Source organism: Acanthisitta chloris, unplaced genomic scaffold (assembly GCF_000695815.1).
Source record: "Acanthisitta chloris isolate BGI_N310 unplaced genomic scaffold, ASM69581v1 scaffold26468, whole genome shotgun sequence".
Lineage (NCBI taxonomy): Eukaryota > Metazoa > Chordata > Aves > Passeriformes > Acanthisittidae > Acanthisitta > Acanthisitta chloris.
Genome location: NW_008686859.1, coordinates 5201 through 26492, shown reverse-complemented (window position 1 = coordinate 26492; position 21292 = coordinate 5201). Strand labels below are relative to the sequence as shown.

The 21292-nt window shown below is 36.8% G+C and overlaps 2 protein-coding genes across 2 annotated transcripts in view; one reads left to right on the top strand and one right to left on the bottom strand.

Moving 5' to 3' along the window:
• Positions 1 to 409: 409 nt before the first annotated feature.
• TFB1M (transcription factor B1, mitochondrial) overlaps positions 410 to 21292 on the bottom strand; it is a 25604-nt gene continuing 4721 nt past the window's right edge. The window contains exons 3-7 of the mRNA XM_009080368.1: positions 21139 to 21247; positions 19307 to 19458; positions 14235 to 14354; positions 3319 to 3446; positions 410 to 671 (exon numbers count right to left, since the gene is read on the bottom strand). Of these exons, the coding sequence (XP_009078616.1) occupies positions 410 to 671; positions 3319 to 3446; positions 14235 to 14354; positions 19307 to 19458; positions 21139 to 21247 (771 nt within the window). The remainder of the gene's footprint in view (positions 672 to 3318; positions 3447 to 14234; positions 14355 to 19306; positions 19459 to 21138; positions 21248 to 21292) is intronic.
• CLDN20 (claudin 20) lies at positions 9498 to 10157 on the top strand. Its single transcript, XM_009080367.1, has one exon. It carries the CDS (start codon positions 9498 to 9500, stop codon positions 10155 to 10157), a length of 660 nt encoding a protein of 219 aa, XP_009078615.1.

Genomic DNA, 21292 nt, shown 5'->3' with positions numbered 1-21292 from the left:
CAGTCACTTGAGTGTATTTATAAGAGAGTCCTGGCTTCTGTTTTTAAATTACTCTGCACAGTAGGATGTTCCAGGATAAAAAAATCACAAAAACACAAACACCGTCTTACCTGCTGACATATGAAACGTATTTTTCTTACATTGCAGTAATGCACTTTCATTCATACAAAACTCAATTATTTCAGAAGTATCACAACTTAATTACTTGTCTCATAACATACCTTGTTTCTTGGTATGTGTTCTAGCCATTCTCCTGAAGTAAAAAGAACCTGGACTGTCTTTCCCTTTTGTCTGCAGCTGAATGAATAAATAAAATAGGAAAGCTCTCTCTCTCTCTCTCTCTACCACCTTCTCAAAAGTAGAGGAGCTAAATCTAATTAAAAAAAATGGTCTGCTGCAATTACAGCTGTTACAGCTGATTTTCCTCTTCAGTCTGTTCAAGCTGACCAGTACTACTAGGTAAACGCTTTTTCTTCTTCTTTTGCCTTAGTTCTTCTCTGTAGTCAAACACAAAAAGGCCTGGGTCTTCATCACACATTTTTCTGTATGTATTGCACAGATTTCTAAACTGTGACATGGAGAGCTGAAAAGGACGCAAAGTTGGATCAACATTTGCTGCCATCATCAGCTGTTCTGTTCTTTTCAAACGTCCATTTTCAGGAAACAAGGTCCTAAAAGTTGTGGGGAGAAGGAGAAGAAAAATAAATTCAGATAGACAATAAGGTTTCCTGTAAGAGTTGCAGAGAATTTGCTTAATATAGGTTTACTATTAGCCATGTCATTATTTTAGCTCTGGTACTCTTAATATAGATCATTATCAAAGCAGAGGGACACATATGAGGATCCTTTTTATGCAAATGAAAATTCTGACAACATAGGAAAGCATACACATACATGATACATTAAACGCATGTATGCTCATGTTTGCTAACATTCAAAAGAACTTTGGGTATGGATACAGTCACAGAGCCTTCTTAGAATTACCCTCATATTTACAAAGTAACAATAGATTAAACTGTGCAAAAGAGTCAAACTATGACTTTCAGACGGTTTCATTCCAATGGGAAAGATATTGTTATCACTTGTCATAATACCGTAATTTTAATGCCAGGGAAAAAAAGACAAGAAGGAGGAAAGGAGTATTTAATTACCATTCACTTTTTAATATTTGGAACTTGTAGAATGTGGCAGAAGTCCTAGATTTTGTTTGCAGCTCAGTCATTGTTCACAGATAGGCATATCAGTACATTGACTCTGAGACCAGATGTCTTTGCACCACCCCTCTCTCACAAGTTCCCCAAATTTTAATGAATAGTATTAGTTCACGGGATTCTTAATGGCACACAAAAATGCATACTAAAAAGGGCAAACTAAAAACACTGATTCTTATTAGCAGTAGTTCTCACCCTACAATGGGTCAGGAAATCTGCACATGGTTGATGTGCATGTCTCAATTTTCAAATTGTATCTGTCATACATACCTAATACCTAAAAATATTATGCAATACAGCAACACCCCCACACCCCAGATGTAGGCTGCAGGTTGGCTGGACAAACTAGTCAAAAGGCTTTGTCTAAGTGATAGTTGGCTCCTGGTGGGCAGAGAGAACACAAAGTAAAGAATGGGTTCAAAGTTACACGTGCGGGATGGAACATTTGAAAAACCTGGTTTAAGTAACTACAACTCCAGGCTTTGGTCAAAATGTTCCCATTGCTGACCCAGCGTCTAGGTCAGCAAGGTTAAAATGGATCAATCCTTATTTCAATGTCCCTCATCTTCTTTCCTTTGATTTGGTAGTTAAAAGGCATACCTGGAGCCAAAAATGTTTAGTTACCTTTTATTTACAGACTATGAACCATCTTATAAATGCCCATGAACAGCAGCTCAAATTACAGTATTTTTCTTCATGGACTTCATAGCTCAATCTTATATTCCATATCTCAGATCCCAGAATTTACGCACAAATGTAAACTGATTCTATTACCTTGTTTTTATACAGTATATGTGATTGATAACCTTATAACGAACTGAACAGCTTTATTATACACCAAAATTTACTATTTTTTTTCAGGCCAGTTATAGAGTAAGAGGATTGTGTTTCTTAGCTGCACACTAGGGCTAAAGTATGGTAAGCTGCTAGGGGATACGTGACGTCCAAAAGTTCAGATTCCCTCTCCTTGTCTCAAAAGAATGTAAAGCAGTTATTAGCAATTTAAGATTACACAACAGTTGGGTCTGTTTGGGTTCTGTAAACTTTGGCAAAAATATTCTACATAACATAGATATACTGATTGCACATGCCTTCTGCTTACACTGTCAATTTAAACCACTTTTTCCACCAAAAAAATAAAAAAGAATTTACCCTCCTGTAAATCAAATACAAATTAGTCTAGAGTTTGGATGCCTCATTTTCTAAATGCCTCCAAACACACACTCAAACCAGTACTCATGCTATATGCAATGCTGCATCCCAGACATCAATGGCAGTTACTGCTTCATGAAAAAATAACCAAAACTACAGGCAAAATTCTTTGTTCACCTTTAAAACAGTGACATGTAAGGCTTGTAGCTCAGTAAGGTGGCATCCACTCTAACTCTAGACTGAATCAGGGCCAAAACTATGCCCAGCAAAATTTGGCTAGTCCAAGCTGTAAGAGATGCCCATGTCACATTCTGCAGTGCTGAGAGCTCTGTTTTGCCCTGACCTAGTCAGGCATGTGGCTGTGCTGGAGTTTTAACAGGATCTTTGGTGAAAAGACTGCAGGTTTCTCAGATTAGAGAACCTAGTAAATTCCCTCAGTAATACATGGGGATTTTTAAAGAGCTAGTAAGAACTCCATAAAAGGGCAAGCACAGAAACAAGAATTTGACTTTATCCGCTAGTAAGTAAAATTTCCCACAGGTGACATTCTCCTCACACTCCCAGCAAAAGCTCTTCAGTCTGCCATCTTTGGTTCTGAATTTTGACACTTTCAGTTTTTAACTCGATCATGCTGTAGTTTTTGGGGTTGGGTTTTTTTGTTTGTTTCTGAGACAGACAAAGTCATGAAAAAATGACAATTAATCCTAGTAATTTTTGACAACTTCAACTGCACTAACAAAAATGCACAGTAATTATAACATCATTACACCAGAAATGTATTAAATCTCATACTTCTGTCCCCATTCTGAAATGGAAAGTTCTGATGAACTATGATGACAAATTTAAAATTGAAGGAATAAAATCAAATGCATAGCTACAAGTTTCTCTCAACTGATTTAGCAGCTGACAGATTTACAAAGAGACCATCTGAGAATTTTTCAATAAAAATCCTTACTCAAGTCCACGGAAGCAGTATTTTCTTCGAAACTGAAAGACACTTTGGACCACTTTTTCTACTAGCTTAAACGGCTGCTGTATCTTTGGTTGCACCAATGGGGTGAAATGCACCACAGCCACATCCACCTATATCAAAAAGAAAGATAAATTTGAGTAGACATATTTCTCTGGGACACATTAGTCCTAAGTTAACCGGCTAGAAATCAGGAAATGGGCACAACATAGGAAGACATTATTCTGACAGGTAACACAGCTGTGCAGTGACCAATACCATAGTACTGAGTACAAAGATTTGGCTTAGCTTTCAAGGCCCTACAGAATTTTAGTCTTAGTTATCTACATATTTCCAATTAGTTCACATGCCATTAGTACTTAGTACTTTTTTCCCCCATGGCACTTCCTCCATCTAGAACAACTTCCATGTAATCTGTAAAGTAATTAGGCACTTCTGTCTTCAGATCCTTCCACATGACAATTCTGACATAATACACAAATTAGACAATATCTGATATACAGGCTGAAGGGCAGCTGGAGAAAATTGGTATTATAATTAGAAATCAAACCCATTCCCTGTATGTTTTCTGTTGCTCTAGGGCTTTTCTAAAATGTAAGCCAAGGAACTACTTTTCAACATACTAAGATTTTAAAATTCTAGTCTATTTAAAGGAATGGTAGGTAGAAATAAGTCTGTATTCAGTTTAAGTGACCACACAGCTCTGTATTTACACTATCACAGTTCATCCAAAATTATGTCTGACTGACTTCACAAAGATAAGTTTGTATATATCCATTTGTAGTTCTCAAATCAGCTTGATTCACAGAACAGTCACTTTCCCTCTGTCTGAAAACAGAATGAAATAATATTTACACATATATAAACTATAAAATATGTCATGCAATCATAGACATTGTTATTATACAGAAATGTCCTGAATTCAGACTTTTGTAATAGAAAATAGAAGCTGGGCTAAAAATCCAGTTCTGCACAACACTGAATAAGGGAATTTGTCTTCCAAACTAGATATTAACAAAAATAAAAAGAAATTTATGTGGAGGAGCACATTGAAAATTTGTACAATTTGTACAAGTACTGGTACTGAATGAATAAACATTTTTAAGTGCCACATTTTAAAAAATATTGTCTTATTTAAAAAGTCTGCTAATATGATGGACAACCATTCATTTTTTAGAAGGTCTGACAGTCAATATTGGCATTCATGGAACAGATTCTATGTGACATTAAACTGAAGATGTGCTAGTTCTGACCAAAATAAGAGACACAGGCCAAAGAACAGCTGCTGCTACACGCACACTCTCAGTGTCCCAATTGTTTGAGGTAACCCAGAGCTAAAGGGTAATTAAAAAAACAAAGGGTTTTTCCTACTGCTTCAACCAAAACTGCTCATAGCAACCTCTGATGTGGACATATTCTTCTGACACAAATGTACAATCCATCCATATTTTCTTTCAGTGGGAACAGCTCAGCTGTCAAGTACATCTATCCAGTACAACTGCTTCAACAACACAAAGTGCTATATTTCAACAGAATCATAAAATTCAAACAACTCAAGTTTTCCATGTAGACAGAACTTAAACAAAAATACCAGCTACAGAAAGCAAAGAAAATACCAATTCATGTTCCTCATAAAAAAACCACAGCAAGTTTCCAGCATCACCACTACTCATCTCAAGCATATGCTGCTGAGTGTTTTTTCTCTACTTGTGCACCTTTTCTGAAAGCTAGGGTTAAGAAGACAGAAAAAACCACTTAAAATGACTACAATATGAAGACATGAGAACTTACTTATTAATCAGGTGACAAAGAAAACGTGACATATGGAATCTGCAGTGAAATGCATATAAATGTATTTTTCAAAGCAGATTTTTAAGTTTTCAAGTGTTTATAGCTTCTGCCTTTGCCACAGTTTGCTGCTACCCATCAGGAAGACCAGAGGAAGGTAGAAAAACCTTGTGTTCACACTGACTGTAAGAAAAGTTTACCTTTTTGAACAGGGCAAATACATACTTCACATGACCGATCAGCATCTTGTATAGAAATACTGAGGGCTTATTTACACATGCAGCAGTTTACATTTTTGTTAAGAAATAAAACAAGGTATTACCCTCTCAAAATGAGAGCTAAGAAAACAACCAGAGACCATGTGGCATCTCCTAGTCACCCCAATTTTGCAGAACTGCTTGTCAGTGAGAAATGAGGGGTCTTTGGGAGTTAGAGCTGCATCTTTAGCAAAAATGTCTGAAGGAAAAAAGAACTCAATGTAGATGCAGTGTACTACTTAAGAGCCAAACAGCTCATTTTGCAATCTCAAGGCCAGTGGGCAATAATTTCTGCTTCTGAAACAAAACACAGCACTTCTCAGCATTTGTTCCATTATAGATGTTTTCTTTGGACTCCAGGAAAGCTGTCTGGTTACTATAGCAACAGATACAGAGGAAAGCGTTTCACTTGTAATTGGCCACTCCTTTAAAATTATACATGCTATTTTCCTCTAACCTTTTTACTATGCATAAAATAGAGTAGAATTATGAAAGCCAACAGAGTACACAAGGGCACCTAAAATACACAAGTTAATTTAATTATAATTTTACCAGTAACATTTTTTACCCCAACAAGTATGTTAGAAATACAAAATAGCATTCAATTCATACAAAATAATGAATATGAAAATTATCCAACTGATATATCTCAAACTGTCAATAGTACAGCAATTACTCACCCCTTGCTGTTTAGTGTATCTGTACAATGCAGGTTTATGCTCTGGCAGGGTAGGAGCAACACATGACAGAGTACAATTTAATTCACACAAGTCTGCCGCCTGGCTAATGAAATCAACACTCTTAATCAGAATAAACTTAAGTGAAACGATTTTTACTAACTGTTGACAACAAAGGTCTCATGATGGGCAATACATGCATCTTGCAACAGGGCTGTATTGAAATCAAACCTACACAACCTTTCCTCAATCTGCAATTTACTCACAAGGAATCAAAACCTAAGCAGAACATATTACAACTTCATTAAAACAGACTGCTTGAGATCCTACTGAGATACTCCTAAAGCCAACACTTTCACAAACCAAGTGTTCAGTAGCAGCATTTTATCTGTCTACTATAGACAAATGTTAGGTCTAACACCAGATATGTGCATCTCTTAGCAATCTTGTTCCAATGCAAGAGTTTACTTTTGATTCACTTACAGAAGAAAGTAACTATGCCACTGCACTAATAGCAATAGACTAATTTCAGTGTAAGAACAGCTTCATAGTAACTCTATTCACACGAGTCGTAACAAACAGGATCACAGGAAACCAGAAGTCAGGTACAGAACCTACAGGTGTATCACTGCTGCAGTGGTAAGGCTTTTCTCCTAACTCCTTCATTTCACACATCAGCTTGTCAAGGCCACTTCTCTGATATGCTGCAGTTACCATATAAGCCTTATTAGTAGCTTTATTTCTTCATTCTTTTCTACAGCCTCGTAGAAAGGTAACAAGTTATAGGATGACCTATGTAAGGCTAAAGCTATCAGGAATAGATAAGCAAAACCAGTAGCTGAATATAAATGTCCTGCTGTTCCAATTAGAAATTAAAATAAATTGCATAGTTCTTTCCTAGGAAATTTAAACTCTTAATAAGATTATCTGTGATGAAAAAAACAACAACTGACAAACAACAAAACCCTCTGGCTCTCAGTGGAACGTAAATGATTTCCACCCACTGCCCCCCCCAGTCCATAAGTCTACAGCTTCTGTATTCTCAAGATTTTACTCCATTTAATCACAGTTCACACTTTTCATCATAGAACCTGGATATCATTATGTATTTAGGACTAAGGGCCTCCGTCTGTTTTATTCCATAATCTCTCTGCTTTCCCTTACTGAGTGTTTTTCAAACAAAACTCATTAAACAAAGTACTCCTTTATTCTCGGGTAGATGGAACGAAGAGAGAGAACAAACAGCAGTAATACACTTGATGTAGAGAACAGAAAAAAAACAACATTCCAAGAAATTTTGTTAATACATGCCAATGCAGTTTTATATGAGAAGGGATAGTTCAATTCAAGAGAAACTGCATTTTTCCAGGACATCTACACTGAAGATAACATCTCAGACCTCACATCCAGCAGTAAGTCCTATACAAACATGAACGAAACAGAACTGTGTTTTTAATTACAATTGTGGTGTTTATACTTGAATTTGTCATGTCTTTAACTTGGTTCATCCCATTTAATGTAATGTATGGCTACCATCTGCAGTGTTTTGCATTTATGCCTGTATGCTTTTATATACCGAAATTTTCAAAAGGAAGCAATGAAAAAGGCTGACTCGAGAGCCTACTTAGATGTTCCAGAATATGCTTTTGAATGAGTTTTGAGCTATCTGGACATGTCAGTTCCTTCAGTAAAAGGAAGTTAAGCCATCTTTCCCGTGGGCCTGATATAGAAAACGATACATATTTGTCAAAGCAACTTTTCAGAGTCTGAACAAACTGAAGGGATTTGGAAACAGGCAGAAATAAGATTTTTTAAATGTGCGGTTGTTAATACTCTCACCTTAACTATAAACAGTTTTAATGTCTATATGCTGGACAGAGTTAACACAACATTGAACAATTACCTGAAATAAGTACAATATATAGAGAGTATAAATATATACATTATGCATAATAGAGGATAATAATGATATTAAATATAATTATATTTATAGAGGACAAATATATTAATTAGCTAGTTAAATAATTCCACTAAAGACTGATATATTGATCAAAACCTTGTTGTCTTATGCATAATGAACTGAAACAAGTGTACAATGCTAGAGATATTTTGTGTTCCACTTATTTCCATTTTATCCCCTATGGCTTTTCATAGAAGTTAAAAAAAGTTCTAATGTTGAAGATGAATTTTAATATTATCGTCATATTTAGACAGAACATCTTAGAAAGCATAATCCAGACTGAATTCTGCTCACTGTCTATCACTCTGATAACAGACAAGACCTGCCAATTATACAGCCCAATGCAAAAGGCAGGGCAGGGCACCACTTCCACTCCTCCTCTCAGAGGTTTCAAACCATTGCTTTCCACCAGCTATCCCAACAGTCCAGCTGATGGAACAGCAACAGTTCTGTCTTCCCATGTGCACAGTTACCATACTGCCTAAAATGTTCTCATCTGTCAAGCGAAATTGGACTCTATGCAAGAATAGCAGGGAGGGTTTTTTAAAAATAATTTTTAAAACTGCCACTTCATAGCAAATTTGCAAATTATTTCAGACAGGTGACTGATTAAAAACATGCACTTCCACAAATGAGTTGTTTCGTATCAGTATTAAAACCCCATTATTTTAGAGACAGAAGCAGAACATATTCACTCTCATGACATGGTAAATACTGCTGCTCTGAGTCAAGGAATGGAAATCACCAACTCAAAATGAAATACTGATTTAGAAAAGTCATGTGTGACTATATTGTGAAAATACTGCAAAAGTAAATTTAATTTTATTCTCTTTCAAAACCAAGAAATTTTGTTACAGTTATAAAAAAGAACAGAGAATATTTAAATCATAGAAATAAAGGCTTACCTTTAACCATACATTAAAACAAGAGATAGTGTAACAGTACTGATTGTTATAAAATACTCAGCAAGAGCTGACTACAGCCATCAACACACTTAAATGAGGTACTTGAAGAGTACAATATATATTCTACCACAGTGTTTTTTCACAATGGCCTCTAATCTGCAGGTTTCTAATGTTCCATTTACAATGCTTATTTGTCTAGTAAGCCTGCAATCTGTATGCTATTACCAAACCCAACTGCAGCAAAATAAGTTTTGCTTGATGGGTTACAATTGCGTATGAAAGGGCAGCAGCTCCTTTTCAAAAGCAATTCTAAAACACTGTCCATTTGCCATCATTTCTGTTCAAGTACCTTGTGTACAGCTGCTCAGCTGCTGCAGGGTCATGTTCAGATAGCTCTAATTTTAAACCCAAGCTTTTTTTGTTTGCTGATTTCTTTTTCTTTCCCCCTTTGCCTTTCTCCTCCCCCCCTCCATTTCCTCCCTATTACACAGAGGGCTACAGCTTGGCTACGAAGCTACCAGTTACACTCATTTTCCCGAGGGAAAGGGCAGACAAAAGGTGACAGCAGATAACCATCATGGCATCAGAAAGTCTGCAGTTCTTTGCTTTTATTCTGGCTTTGTTTGGAGCATTTGGAGATATCGCGGCCACTCTGCTACCAAACTGGAAGGTAAATGCAGATGTTGGCTCAAATATCATAACGGCTATAACGCAGATGCAAGGACTTTGGATGGACTGCACGTGGTACAGCACTGGGATGTTCAGCTGCACCCTGAAATACTCCATTCTCTCTCTCCCCGTCTACATCCAGGCTGCACGGACCACCATGGTACTGTCCTGTATCCTGTCAGCCTTTGGGATCTGCATCGCTACAGTCGGAATGAAATGCACAAAGTTGGGAGGGGACACTGACAGCAAAAGTCACGCTTGTTTTGCTGGAGGAGTCTGCTTCATTCTTGCAGGAATCTTGGGATTAGTACCGACATCCTGGTACACGAGAGAAATTATTTCAAATTTTCTGGATCAGACCATTCCAGAGAGCAGTAAGCATGAACCAGGAGGAGCGGTTTATACAGGATTCATTTCAGCAGGGTTTCTGCTTATCGCAGGTGTGATCTTCTGCACTTCCTGTTTTAAAAAGCAGCAAGGAGCATGGATTTACCCTCCAAAGCAGACCCACTTCCCATCCACAGAGCAGGAGAGCAACACAGGCTACAATCTGAAGGACTATGTGTAAATTGTTATTTCTATCCATTGAAGTATTTCCATCCATTGAGGCTGTTTTTGTGTGCTAAGTGTAGTTTGATTATTTCAAAGAATGTATAACATAGCACTTGACTTTTCCTATGTCTGCATTGCAGTTATCCCTATGGAAGGTAACAGGTTCATACCTCATCATTTATAGGGGCAGCCACAAAAAGAAAGAGGTAGGAAAAAATACTGCTACAAGAGTACTTTATTTTGTTGATTTTTCAAACCATTCTTTTTGACTTTCCAAGTAACATTTATTGAAGAAAAAGGAACTATTTTAAACCATAACTGACTGAACAATTAATGTATAGACAGGTCATTACAGCAAAGATAGTTAAAAACTAACTGCTTTCTATTTAGCAAATTAGGTTTTCAATAATATATAATGCATTACAGTATCTTTTACATTTTTATCTTTATTTTAATTATGATGCAAGGAAAAAAGCCTCAAGCAGTATTTGTCCAAGAAGTTCAAATTTTTTTCAAAAGCAGACAAATTTTCAATTCTAAATTGCCTTGGTAATTAGATTTCTTAAAAAAAACAAAGCCCAAAAAAACCCCCTATCATAAAACCAAAAAAACACCCCATTACAAAAGCCCATGGCTCTAAACCTCAGCTGCACTCTATAGTCTGTGTATCAGGCTGAAGCATCAGCAGTACCATTCAGCTCTTGCCAAACATGGCTCTCCTGCCCCAAAATGCCACCTGCTGTGGGTTTAATTTATAATTGTTAAAGAATGTTTGCTGGACATTCACCAGTTGCGACTAATCTATCACTACACAATGAATGTTAGATATGAGGAGCAATACAACAACAGAAATGTAACCCTAACTCTGAAAACACCTGCACACACTGTTAACACGCAGGATACAAACTAAATTATCTATATTCAAGAAAAATCTGTAAGCATTCTGGCTTACAGTTGCTGAAAGTAGTGATTAGCAGCTCAAATAATACAGCAACTGTTTATTGTCTTCTACATTTCTGACCTTCTTTTCAAGTCCTTTTAATTATTTCTGTAGGGTCTGTTTCAGGTCCTCTCCCACATATTCCATTACTGTAAAGTGTGGTATACAACAGCGATAACAAGACACCTTCTTTATTTAAATCAATTTTCTTAACTGCCTTATTTTGAATAGTTATCTTAGATCCTTTAACCTTTTTGTTCACCACACAGATTTTGCATTGTATTGGTCACTGGAAAAGAATGTCCTATCTAAATACTGCCCTAAACGAAGATTAAATTGATGAAGAGGGGTATGAAAAGGGGCCTTTAAATTTAAGAATATGGTAACAGTGGATGAGTCTTTCAATAAAACCAATTGCTATATTCACTAGCCCAAATTTGCTAAAAATGTATGAAGGAGCCTAAACATTCTATGTTTAGTATGTTGGAAAAAGTAAGATCTTCTGTTATAGCATTTGGGAAAGTGTACTGTTTTACGCATCTAATATGTGAGGAGTCTTTATTCACCAAGAGTCTTCATCCTTCACACACAGAATGGCATTACCTCCTGCTTTTATTACGACAGTTCCATAGCTATTTTGAGTTTCCTACGTATTAATAAAGGAGCTTGCTTTGTACTATTCCTAATGCTACTATCAGCAGCTATTCGGTATCACAGAGACTTAACTATGACCAAAAAGCTAGATTTTCCTTTAACAGACACAGTGTCATGCAGCACCATTCCATTCCATAAACCAAGAGTCTTTTGGGTCTCAGCATTCATGGTATTGTTGAAATAATACTCCTCTGTTGAGCAAATGAGGTAAACAACTCATTCTCACAAACATGCATCTCCACCTTTAGTAAGGGATTTGACATGACACTAAGCCATGATCATAGCTATGTATGTGAATTAAAACTAACACTTGTGAAATACTAAACCAAAAAGTATTTTCACAGGAGGGCATAAGAAAAAGGTAATAATTGCATACTATGAGCAAAATGAAGTATTCATCAGTTACATATGCTGCAAATTTTTCTTCCTGAAACCTTATACAGAAGTACCTGAACTTTGTATATCTACAGAACAAAATCAGGCACTGAGCCACCATTCACCATACTATGCAAGAGCTTTCCAAGAAAACAGATTTTATGAGAAATGCTAATATCTAAACCCACGTGTCAGTGTACAGCTAAAAGAGCAAGGACAAAACAGAAGACCAATCTACAGCCGGAGTTTGAAGGAAATAAATAGAGTGAAAACAGGTGCCAGCTCTATCTGAAAAAAATGTACTTTCTACTTTTTCAACATAAGCAATACTTGTTTTAACTAAAAGAAATACATTAAATAAAAATATGCTTGCCTTTAGTGATACTGCTTTTTTTCTTCAATAGAGCACCAACTGACTAGGATGTGCTTACACTAAGATATTTGGCACAACTCTCTGAGTTGCCTTGGTCAACTATGGCCATTTCAGTACAGGAATACAGGAATATCAGTTATAGCTTCCCAATTCTGAGTCACGGTCTGCACAAGACTTTTGACTACACTAGCTCTACTAGTACTCAAATTGTAGCCACCACTGAGAAACCACCACTGTAAAACTGGAATTTTGGCCTTACTTAACACCATTTCACATATTTGACAGTGAGATGGCATTCTGGAATTATTTTTCATTCAGCTAGGAAACAAAAAAAATCTAACCCAAAAACAAAGAAAGAAGAAGGAAAAAAAAAGATTTCTTAAGCATGGTCATTTTTCTTCACAACAGACTGCTGTCACAACTGGTAATTTAACATGTCTGAACAGTTACTTGCTTGAAAAATACTAACTGAATTTTAAATCATCATCAGAATATGCCCAGAGAGAGGCCTTAAAATTCATTGTGATAAATGAGAGAGAATAACCTTTCAAAGGTTCTCAAGAGATATGCCTGAAAATTAAAAGGACCAAGAGAGAGGCTGTGATAAGGGGGAAGGGAGATGTAGCAATGAGCTGAACCAACCAGTTTAAGGAGGGACTTTCAAAACTGCAAGTTCATTTCTGAAACAAAATGGCAGTTTGATAGGACAAGGGGTAATGGTTTTAAACTAAAAGGCAGTGGATTCAGATTAGAATGTAAGGAAAAATATTTTTACAACGAGGGTGGTCAAACATTGAAACGTTGCCCAGGGACATGGTGAATGCTTCATGCCTGGAACATTCAAGGTCAGAATAGACTGTGCTCTGAGCAACATGATCTGGTTGAAGATGTTCCTGCTCATTGCTTGGGGATGGGACTAGAGGACCTCTAAAGGTCCCTTCCAGCCCAAATATTTCTATGATCCTATGATTTCCATCTGCATTCAGGGAAAACAGACTTCACTTAGTATCAGGCACAAATTTTTACAAAAAACAAAAACAAAACACTGTGAAAAAACATTACTGTCCAAAAAAAATCAGTTTCATTTATTATTGATTCCTGCAATCATAATGGCTATTAATAAAAACGAGTGGCAGTAGATAAGAGGACAACAAAGTGACTACTCACTCACTCAAGAACAGATAGGAGGGAGAAAAGATTGTTACTTTTTTAAACAGGCAGTGGGATGTAGGTGACAAAGTGCCATAGCAAATAGGAGGGAGTAAAATATGCTAAAGATGACTAGGATGAAACATAAAGATTACAGTCATGGTAAAATTAGAGATCTTTGACAAAGATGACAAATTAAAAGCTTTTCTTATCACAGTCTTTCAAACGACCCATCAAATTCTCTAGGCACAATTCCCAAACTGTTTATAAATGCAAACTAAAACACCAGGCTTTCCAAAAATGCTACAATTCCAGCAGCCTGTCCTGATACTAAATCCTAATCTCCCTCTCCAGAAACACCTGAATAAATACACTGATCTTGCAGATAAACTTGAAGGTCCGAAGCTGAGCTCTGAGGAACCAAAAAGAAAAGCACATTCTTCAAGTAAGCACGCTTCATTTGCAGGAATTTCACATCATTCCACTTTGAAATATGGAGATGTTAAAATAGAGTGAACAACTGTGCTCCTCACTCAAACTCAGATACACTGCTTGACTGACAAATTAACAAAAAAACCCCAAACAAATACAGCAAAACTTACCTCTGGCTTTGGAACAAAGGCTTGACCTGGAATCACAAAACAGTTTTCAACAGTGCAGAGATACTGAGACATGATGGACAGTCTGCTACGCTGCTTACCCCCTGGATTAGCTGTAAGTCTCTATGGGAGAATCAAAACATGAAATCAGTGATACTGAATTGACCAAGTAATCAGTTACATTAAAGCTTGATTTTCAGTATAAGCAAATTTGTAAAAAAAACCAACACAAGTCAGTTGTTAAGAACTCATATCAAATTTCATGCCTAGTTCATCTAGAGTTTTTTTCTCCAGTGTAGCAGCATTTCACTAAGATACCATGCTGATGTACAACCTCAGTCCTGCAATCAAATGCACATGAAAAGGAGCTCCTTGAAATTCTCCAGAAGTAAATGAATGTCAAACGAATTTCGTATGGAGACAAGAGAAAACTAAAACTATTCTGACTGCAGGATTCAAACATAACACCAGCTGACAGTACTCTCACATCCTTTCCTTCCACTGTTTCTGTACCAAATACTACTCCTTTTTTTCTCCTTCAAGATGAAGCAATGCTCCATAAACTCAAGATCAGATAGAAACCAAATTTCTTCATTAACTGGCCTACATTTACAGTATTTCCAAAGAAGCTGGAGCTACTTTACATAAATTGAATGCCTAATAGTAAGAGTATTTAATACTTAAAACTTGATTAAGTAATTCTGATATTCCCACGATTTTTTCTACAAAGACTATTAGAATAGTAGCCTGGAAAGAAGTTTTCTACACCTTCCAAATCCAACAAGAAACACATTCTGTGTGTTTTGCTAGCACAAACAAGATTTAAACACTAAAAGCACCCAGTAAAACAAGTCTCTAATGATAAAACACATTGTACTCACTATGCAGAAACAGAATTTTGAAGATTCCTGTTCTTATTTACCACTGCCTTAGTAAAACAGAACCCTAAACTCCCATCTGTATATCTGGTAACATCTGTACAACATGTAGTTTCAGACGAAAAGTCTACTCACAAAATGCTGCCATGCTTATTAAACCTATCCCTGAAAAATAAAATTAAACTCCAATTGCTGAAGTTTCACATTTTTTTAAACAACTCTTCTGAAATGCTCTTCAGCATGGAGCAAATAAAATACTTTTAAATTACTTTTTGGAAAGAAAGCTCCATGACTCTTTTTGCCTATGCCAGTATTTAAAACAGCCTTCATTGTTGTTTCAGAGGAAATACGCTAGAAAAAACCCTAAAAGTATCCACCCCATCATTACTATTCTCTGGAAAAAACCCACACTGCAAAATCTAACAATGCAATCAGATACACACTTCCTTAACCTGCGCAGTGGAAATAAAACTGACCTAACAGCAATGCTTGCAGTCCTTCCAACGTCAGTTCAAACAAGGTAATCTTTACTTCCCCCAAAAAACATCTAACAAGACTCAGGCAGGAAGCTCCTGCCTCTCATCTACAGAAGGGATAACTTAACAACACAACCTCTGGGTAGTAACATTAAACCAATTCAACCACAACAGCAGCAACATACCTGTGTCTGGCACACATAGACAGGTCACCTAGTCAAACTCCCTGCCATGGGCAGGGATGTCTTCAACTAGAGCAGGTTGCTCAGAGCCTTGTCTAGCCTGACCTTGAATGTTTCCAGGGATGGGGGACCCACTAACTCTCTGGGCAACATGCTACAGTTTTGCCACTCTCACTGTAAAAAATTTCTTCCTTATGCCTAAATCTACCTTCTTTTAGTTTAAAACCATTATCCTTTGTTTTATCACAACAGGCCCTGCTAAAAGTTGGTCCCAATACTTCTGTAACTTGACCTACAGGTTTTGAACTTGAGTTCTCAAAATTTTCTTTGCTTCTACTTCTAAATATGGATAGTACCTGAAACTACATCAAGTAAATCATGCTGAAATTCAGCTAACTAGATAACACACTTGCATCTGCCAACCTGGAAGCCTAACCTGGAATACAACCAAGGTGCTACTTGACATCTCTTCTGATGCTGCTCACTTCCCACCATTCTCAATGATTACTTCAGGAACAGCTATTTGTTTGGTTCTTCAGTAAGCTACACCATGCAATTGTGCTTTTCATAAACATGTTTTAAAACCCCATAACCAATGAATCTGCAAAACTGTCACAGGAGTTAACCTACATGAAGAACCAGACTGGCAAAGCAGACCATATGAAAGAATATTAAACAGGCTCCAGCACACAAGTCACTGTCTACAAAACATGCAAACAATCTCAATTGTTCTTCTATATCTTTCTCAAAAATCTCAATTATTTTGTATTTTATTAGCATCTTTGCCTGGTGTTCTAAATAGACAGCAGTGTTGGACACAAAACGATTTAAGCATTCTGCTCTTCTAACACAGCTGTCTTCTAGACATGTAACAGTTTAGCAACCCACTTCCCACTTCCCTGCAGTTGAGGCAAACTATCTGCTCAGTTCTAGTCAAAATTAGAGACTGACAAAGACCTCCTATTCAACCTGAAATATGAGTCATTTTAAAGGAAGGGGGCTGGGAAGTGGCCTAGGTGGAGAATTGAGATGAAGTGCAGAGGAATCTGGGGCAAGATAAAAATTCTTATCCACAAAGTAACAATTTTACAAATTTAAACTACAGGGAAACAAAATTATCTGCTTAACACTCAAAAATGCTGGTTTTACTGCTGTGGATATTTGGCCTTATCCTCCTTAATAGGCCTCAGAATTCAGCATGTAACGTAGCTACTGGTTCTCATCAATAGCTTTAATCAAATTATATCAGAACAGAGTGGGCTGCAGTAGTGGGTCTATACTGACATAACTCCCATCAACATTGCTGTGTTGCAAGGAAAACAGGAAAGCAAGGAAAAAACCCCATCAAGAAAGGCAAAGATTTTCTACCTGTTATACTAGCAAAACCAAGTCTGACCACAAATAAAAGAACATGATGCTTTATTTTCTTACTGTTAACATCAAGTTATCCCAATTAATTATAAAGCACATCTCTCTATTCCATGACAGCATCTTACCCTTTTGCTGAGCTTATGGCATACACATGGAGTCCTTCTTCGATATTTAGGCTCTTAGCTTAGAAACACCCAGTGAGGACACCAAATCTTTGAGTATAAGACATTTTCCTTTCAAGATTATAAATCCACTAATACATAAAACACCAGTAGCAACTTATTATTACCTGCATTACACTCTTCTCTCTTTCCTGGTCCTCAATATGGCTGTATATGCCAAGTTACAATGGTTAATTTAAGCAAATCCAGAGGGTCAGGAGAAAAGACACAGACTATGAGTATCATTCTTTCTCCTAATCATAAAATAAAATAGTCTCTTTCAAACAATTTTTTTTCATGATATCAGTAATGGAAACACAAACCAAAAACTATGAATAATTTCATGTACAAAGGAAGACCTGTGTTTACATAGATCATAGAATCATAGAATTTTAGGGGTTGGAACGGACCCTACAGATCATCTAGTCCCAACTCCCCCCTGCCATGGGCAGAGACACCTCCACACTACACCAGGTTGCTCAAGGCCTCATCCAGCCTGGCTTTGAACACTGCCAGGGTTAGGGCAGCCACTACTGCCCTGGGCAACCCGCTCCAGTGTCTCACCACCCTCACAGGAAAAAATGTTTTTCTAATGTCTAACCTAAACTTCCCTTCCTTCAATTTGAACCTGTTACCCCTTGTCCTATCACCGCAGCTCCTAATAAAGAGTCCATCTCTGGCTCCCTTGTAAGCCCCCTTCAGATATTGAAAAGTTGCTATGATGTCTCCATGCAGTCTCTCTTCTCCAGGCTGAACAGCCTCAATATATAAGAACAAGAATCAAGAGATCCCAGAATGTAAACTCAACAACAATTAAGGCTGATTCATTGCATGACCTTGAACAACACATTCAATTTCCTAGTGTTTCTAACTTCTCAGTGTTCTAAGTACAAGAACTTAACAGTGCATGGTATTTGCATCTCACTGAGGTATACTGGGTGCAGAAGCACTATAATCTGCATGTCACCAATGACGTATGCAGATGGTTAGAGCTACATAAAGTACAGAGTGCATTTACCCTCTCATGCAGTATTAGGTCAGTTTTTTTCACTGATGTCACAAACCTTTGTATCTTACCCATCATTATTTACATTTTACAAAGCAGTCCATTAGTCATGTTTTACAACAAGGCCTAATCTCACATGACACAAAGTCTTTCTGGAAAACAGATCTGTATTTTATAATGCTTGAAACTAGGCAATTCAGGAACTGAATTAAGGAATCTGTTTTATTTCACACCAAATGTTTGTCCCTGGTGTTCTCCAGAGACACCTACTGGAAATAGTTCAGTACCTATCTTGAATCTTGACTGCAGGACTAAAGTACTGACAGCACAATATGACCCCAAAACCAACAGCAGACATGCCACTTGCATATATAATTATTACTAACTTACATGTCAAAAATAAACACAGCAAAATTTTCCTATTCAAATGCTTGCTTTGAAGGATTAAAATCAAAACAACATACATTTAGGCTGCACAGAGAAAGCCCAGTATTTACAAACACTGGAGTAATTAGATGGAAATTCTATGTTCAGGCTGGTATGTGATTCCTTTTTTTCTTTTTAACAGCGAGTGAGATGCTTATAAGAAGCCGTACTGCTTTCATAAATACAAAGCAAAAAGGCTTCCAATCTCTATGTTATTGCATGTTTTGTGCATTGACAACAGAAATAAACTGTTAAGTTTGCAAGCACTGTGGAGTGAGTCAACCTAATATCAACTGATCTAGAATACTAGTACATCACCAATCAGTTTGGCTGTCTTTAAGAAACTACTAAGACAAAGTAAAACCTCAATTATGTGCTCTAAAAGGATCAGAGATGACTGCCTCAACATGAAAATTCGTAATTTACAGCCACAAACTAAAAATTGAATCAACCCTTTCCTACCTCTTTAAAGCCAACTAAAATTGGGTTTGTAGTTTTAAACAGAAGGTTGCAAGTAAACAATTTTGTGTCCAATTTTGCATTTGTACAATTTTGGGAAAATGCTAAAATCTTACCTCTGCAACTTCCTTCTGAAAAGTCAATGTCATCTGTGTTCTGCCATAACTAAAAGGTCCATCCTTTTTTGAAACATTCTCAAGCCACTTGATGATTAGAGGAGTTGAAACACTGAAGGGCAGATTCCCAATGATATGTATATCTGGTGGTTCTGTTAACATTTGATGGAAGAAAAACAACTGTCAAAAAGTTTTGGGTAATATTTTGCCATGAAGTAACACATAAGAAAGATACATGCCTATCAACTTAAGACTTAAAATAGGAAAACAATTTTTATCATGCCACACCAAAATTACGCCTTTCCATTTATACTTGTCTTACCCTGACAAAACTGTGCTACTATTCTCAGTAATTACTTGGAAAAAAAGTGGTTACTTTTGGTTCTCATTTACATTTGAATAAATCAGTAGTTTTCATATGTTTTTCTGAAAATTAAATTTCCATGACTTTAAACTATGACTGTTAGGCACACAGTAAATAGCCATATTGATACTTCTGCCCAATACATTGCTCCCAGGGGCATTTTACTGAGTCTTCACCCCCAAAACAATCACCTAGCTCGTACTGGACAGAGCTTTCCTTTTACATAGAGTCTTCTGAAATCAAAAGGTGTTAAAGTATGACTTAGCTATATGAAGTGATACCTCTGGTTCAATTATGGATTGTATTTGTAAGTGCAGTACGACACAAGTATTTCTTCAGCAGAGATCCTTATGTCTAAGCAGGAGTGCTATACATGCGGACAAAACCCAAAAGCAAGTGTGTTGTTTCTTAGATACTACAATATTTAATAACATGAGTAAGAGATGACAACATCAAATTCAAGCTGGTTTTCTGGCATGCTTTACCTACTACGCACTATTTAAGCTGTGATATTTGTGATATACATCAGAGATGGCCAAGTATCTTTCTGAAACCCACTAGATGCCTTTCAGATTTTCATATGGCAAAAATACAGTAGAATTATATCTTTCCTCTAATTAGTCAGCTTCAAAAATGAGAACTGCATGTTCAAGAAAGGTAAATTTTTAAAAACTGCACTACATTCTCATATATGCACCTGCTCACAGTTTTGTTTTGTGAGGCATTTACCTTTTGCAACAAGGCAAATAGAGTCTGGAATCTTTCAAGGTGAACCCAATGTCTTTTGCCCTGAGTCAGAAAGCAGTTTACTGGCCTTCAGGCACTGCAATGAGTGATTCTATGTTAAATTAAGAAATTTGGAATAGCAGACTGGAAGGTCATCTCTGATTTATCTAGCAACATTACATGTTTTAAAATGGGGGTGAAATAAGAGTCCTACAAGAACTTCACATTTGAAAAATAAGCCCACACAAAACCTGAGTAGATTCTACTTTTGCTAAAATATCCAGCTGAAACCAAAGCAATGAGAACACAAAATTTTTGAGGACAGATTTCCCAAAGGTTTCAAAGCAAGTTACAGAAATTTATCCAGTGGAGCAACAACATTGATGATTTCTGGCTTCTTCAAAAAGAGGAATAAGCCAGGAAGTATACCATTTGATTTGCTTTTATACTTTCCAAGAGTTGTTATTGTACAGTCACAACACTCTTAAGGTTAACAACTGCAAAGCTCCTCACTGCTGACTAGGGTCAATGTCACATAAATTCTACTGATTTTTCTTAGAAGAGGAAGATCATTCTATTTTCTTCTAGAAAAAAAACAACTTAGCTTGTCTTTTATCTTCAAAATGTACCAAGAGAGAGGAACACTTGCACTGAGTGAACTTCAACTGTGCCACCATACTTAAGACTAACTCAGAAGCCCTGAGTTTAATTTTGATGAAATAAACCCAATTCACATACTAACCATCCTCCCAGTTCTTTTTTAAGTGCTTTGGAAAAGCCTTCTCCATCCTATAGTTCAGGATATCTCCATGAACGATGCACACTTTTCCTGGAGCTGCTTCAGACAACATCTGTTTGTAAGCAAACAAAACCAATTCACAGTGAGTACTTAGCAA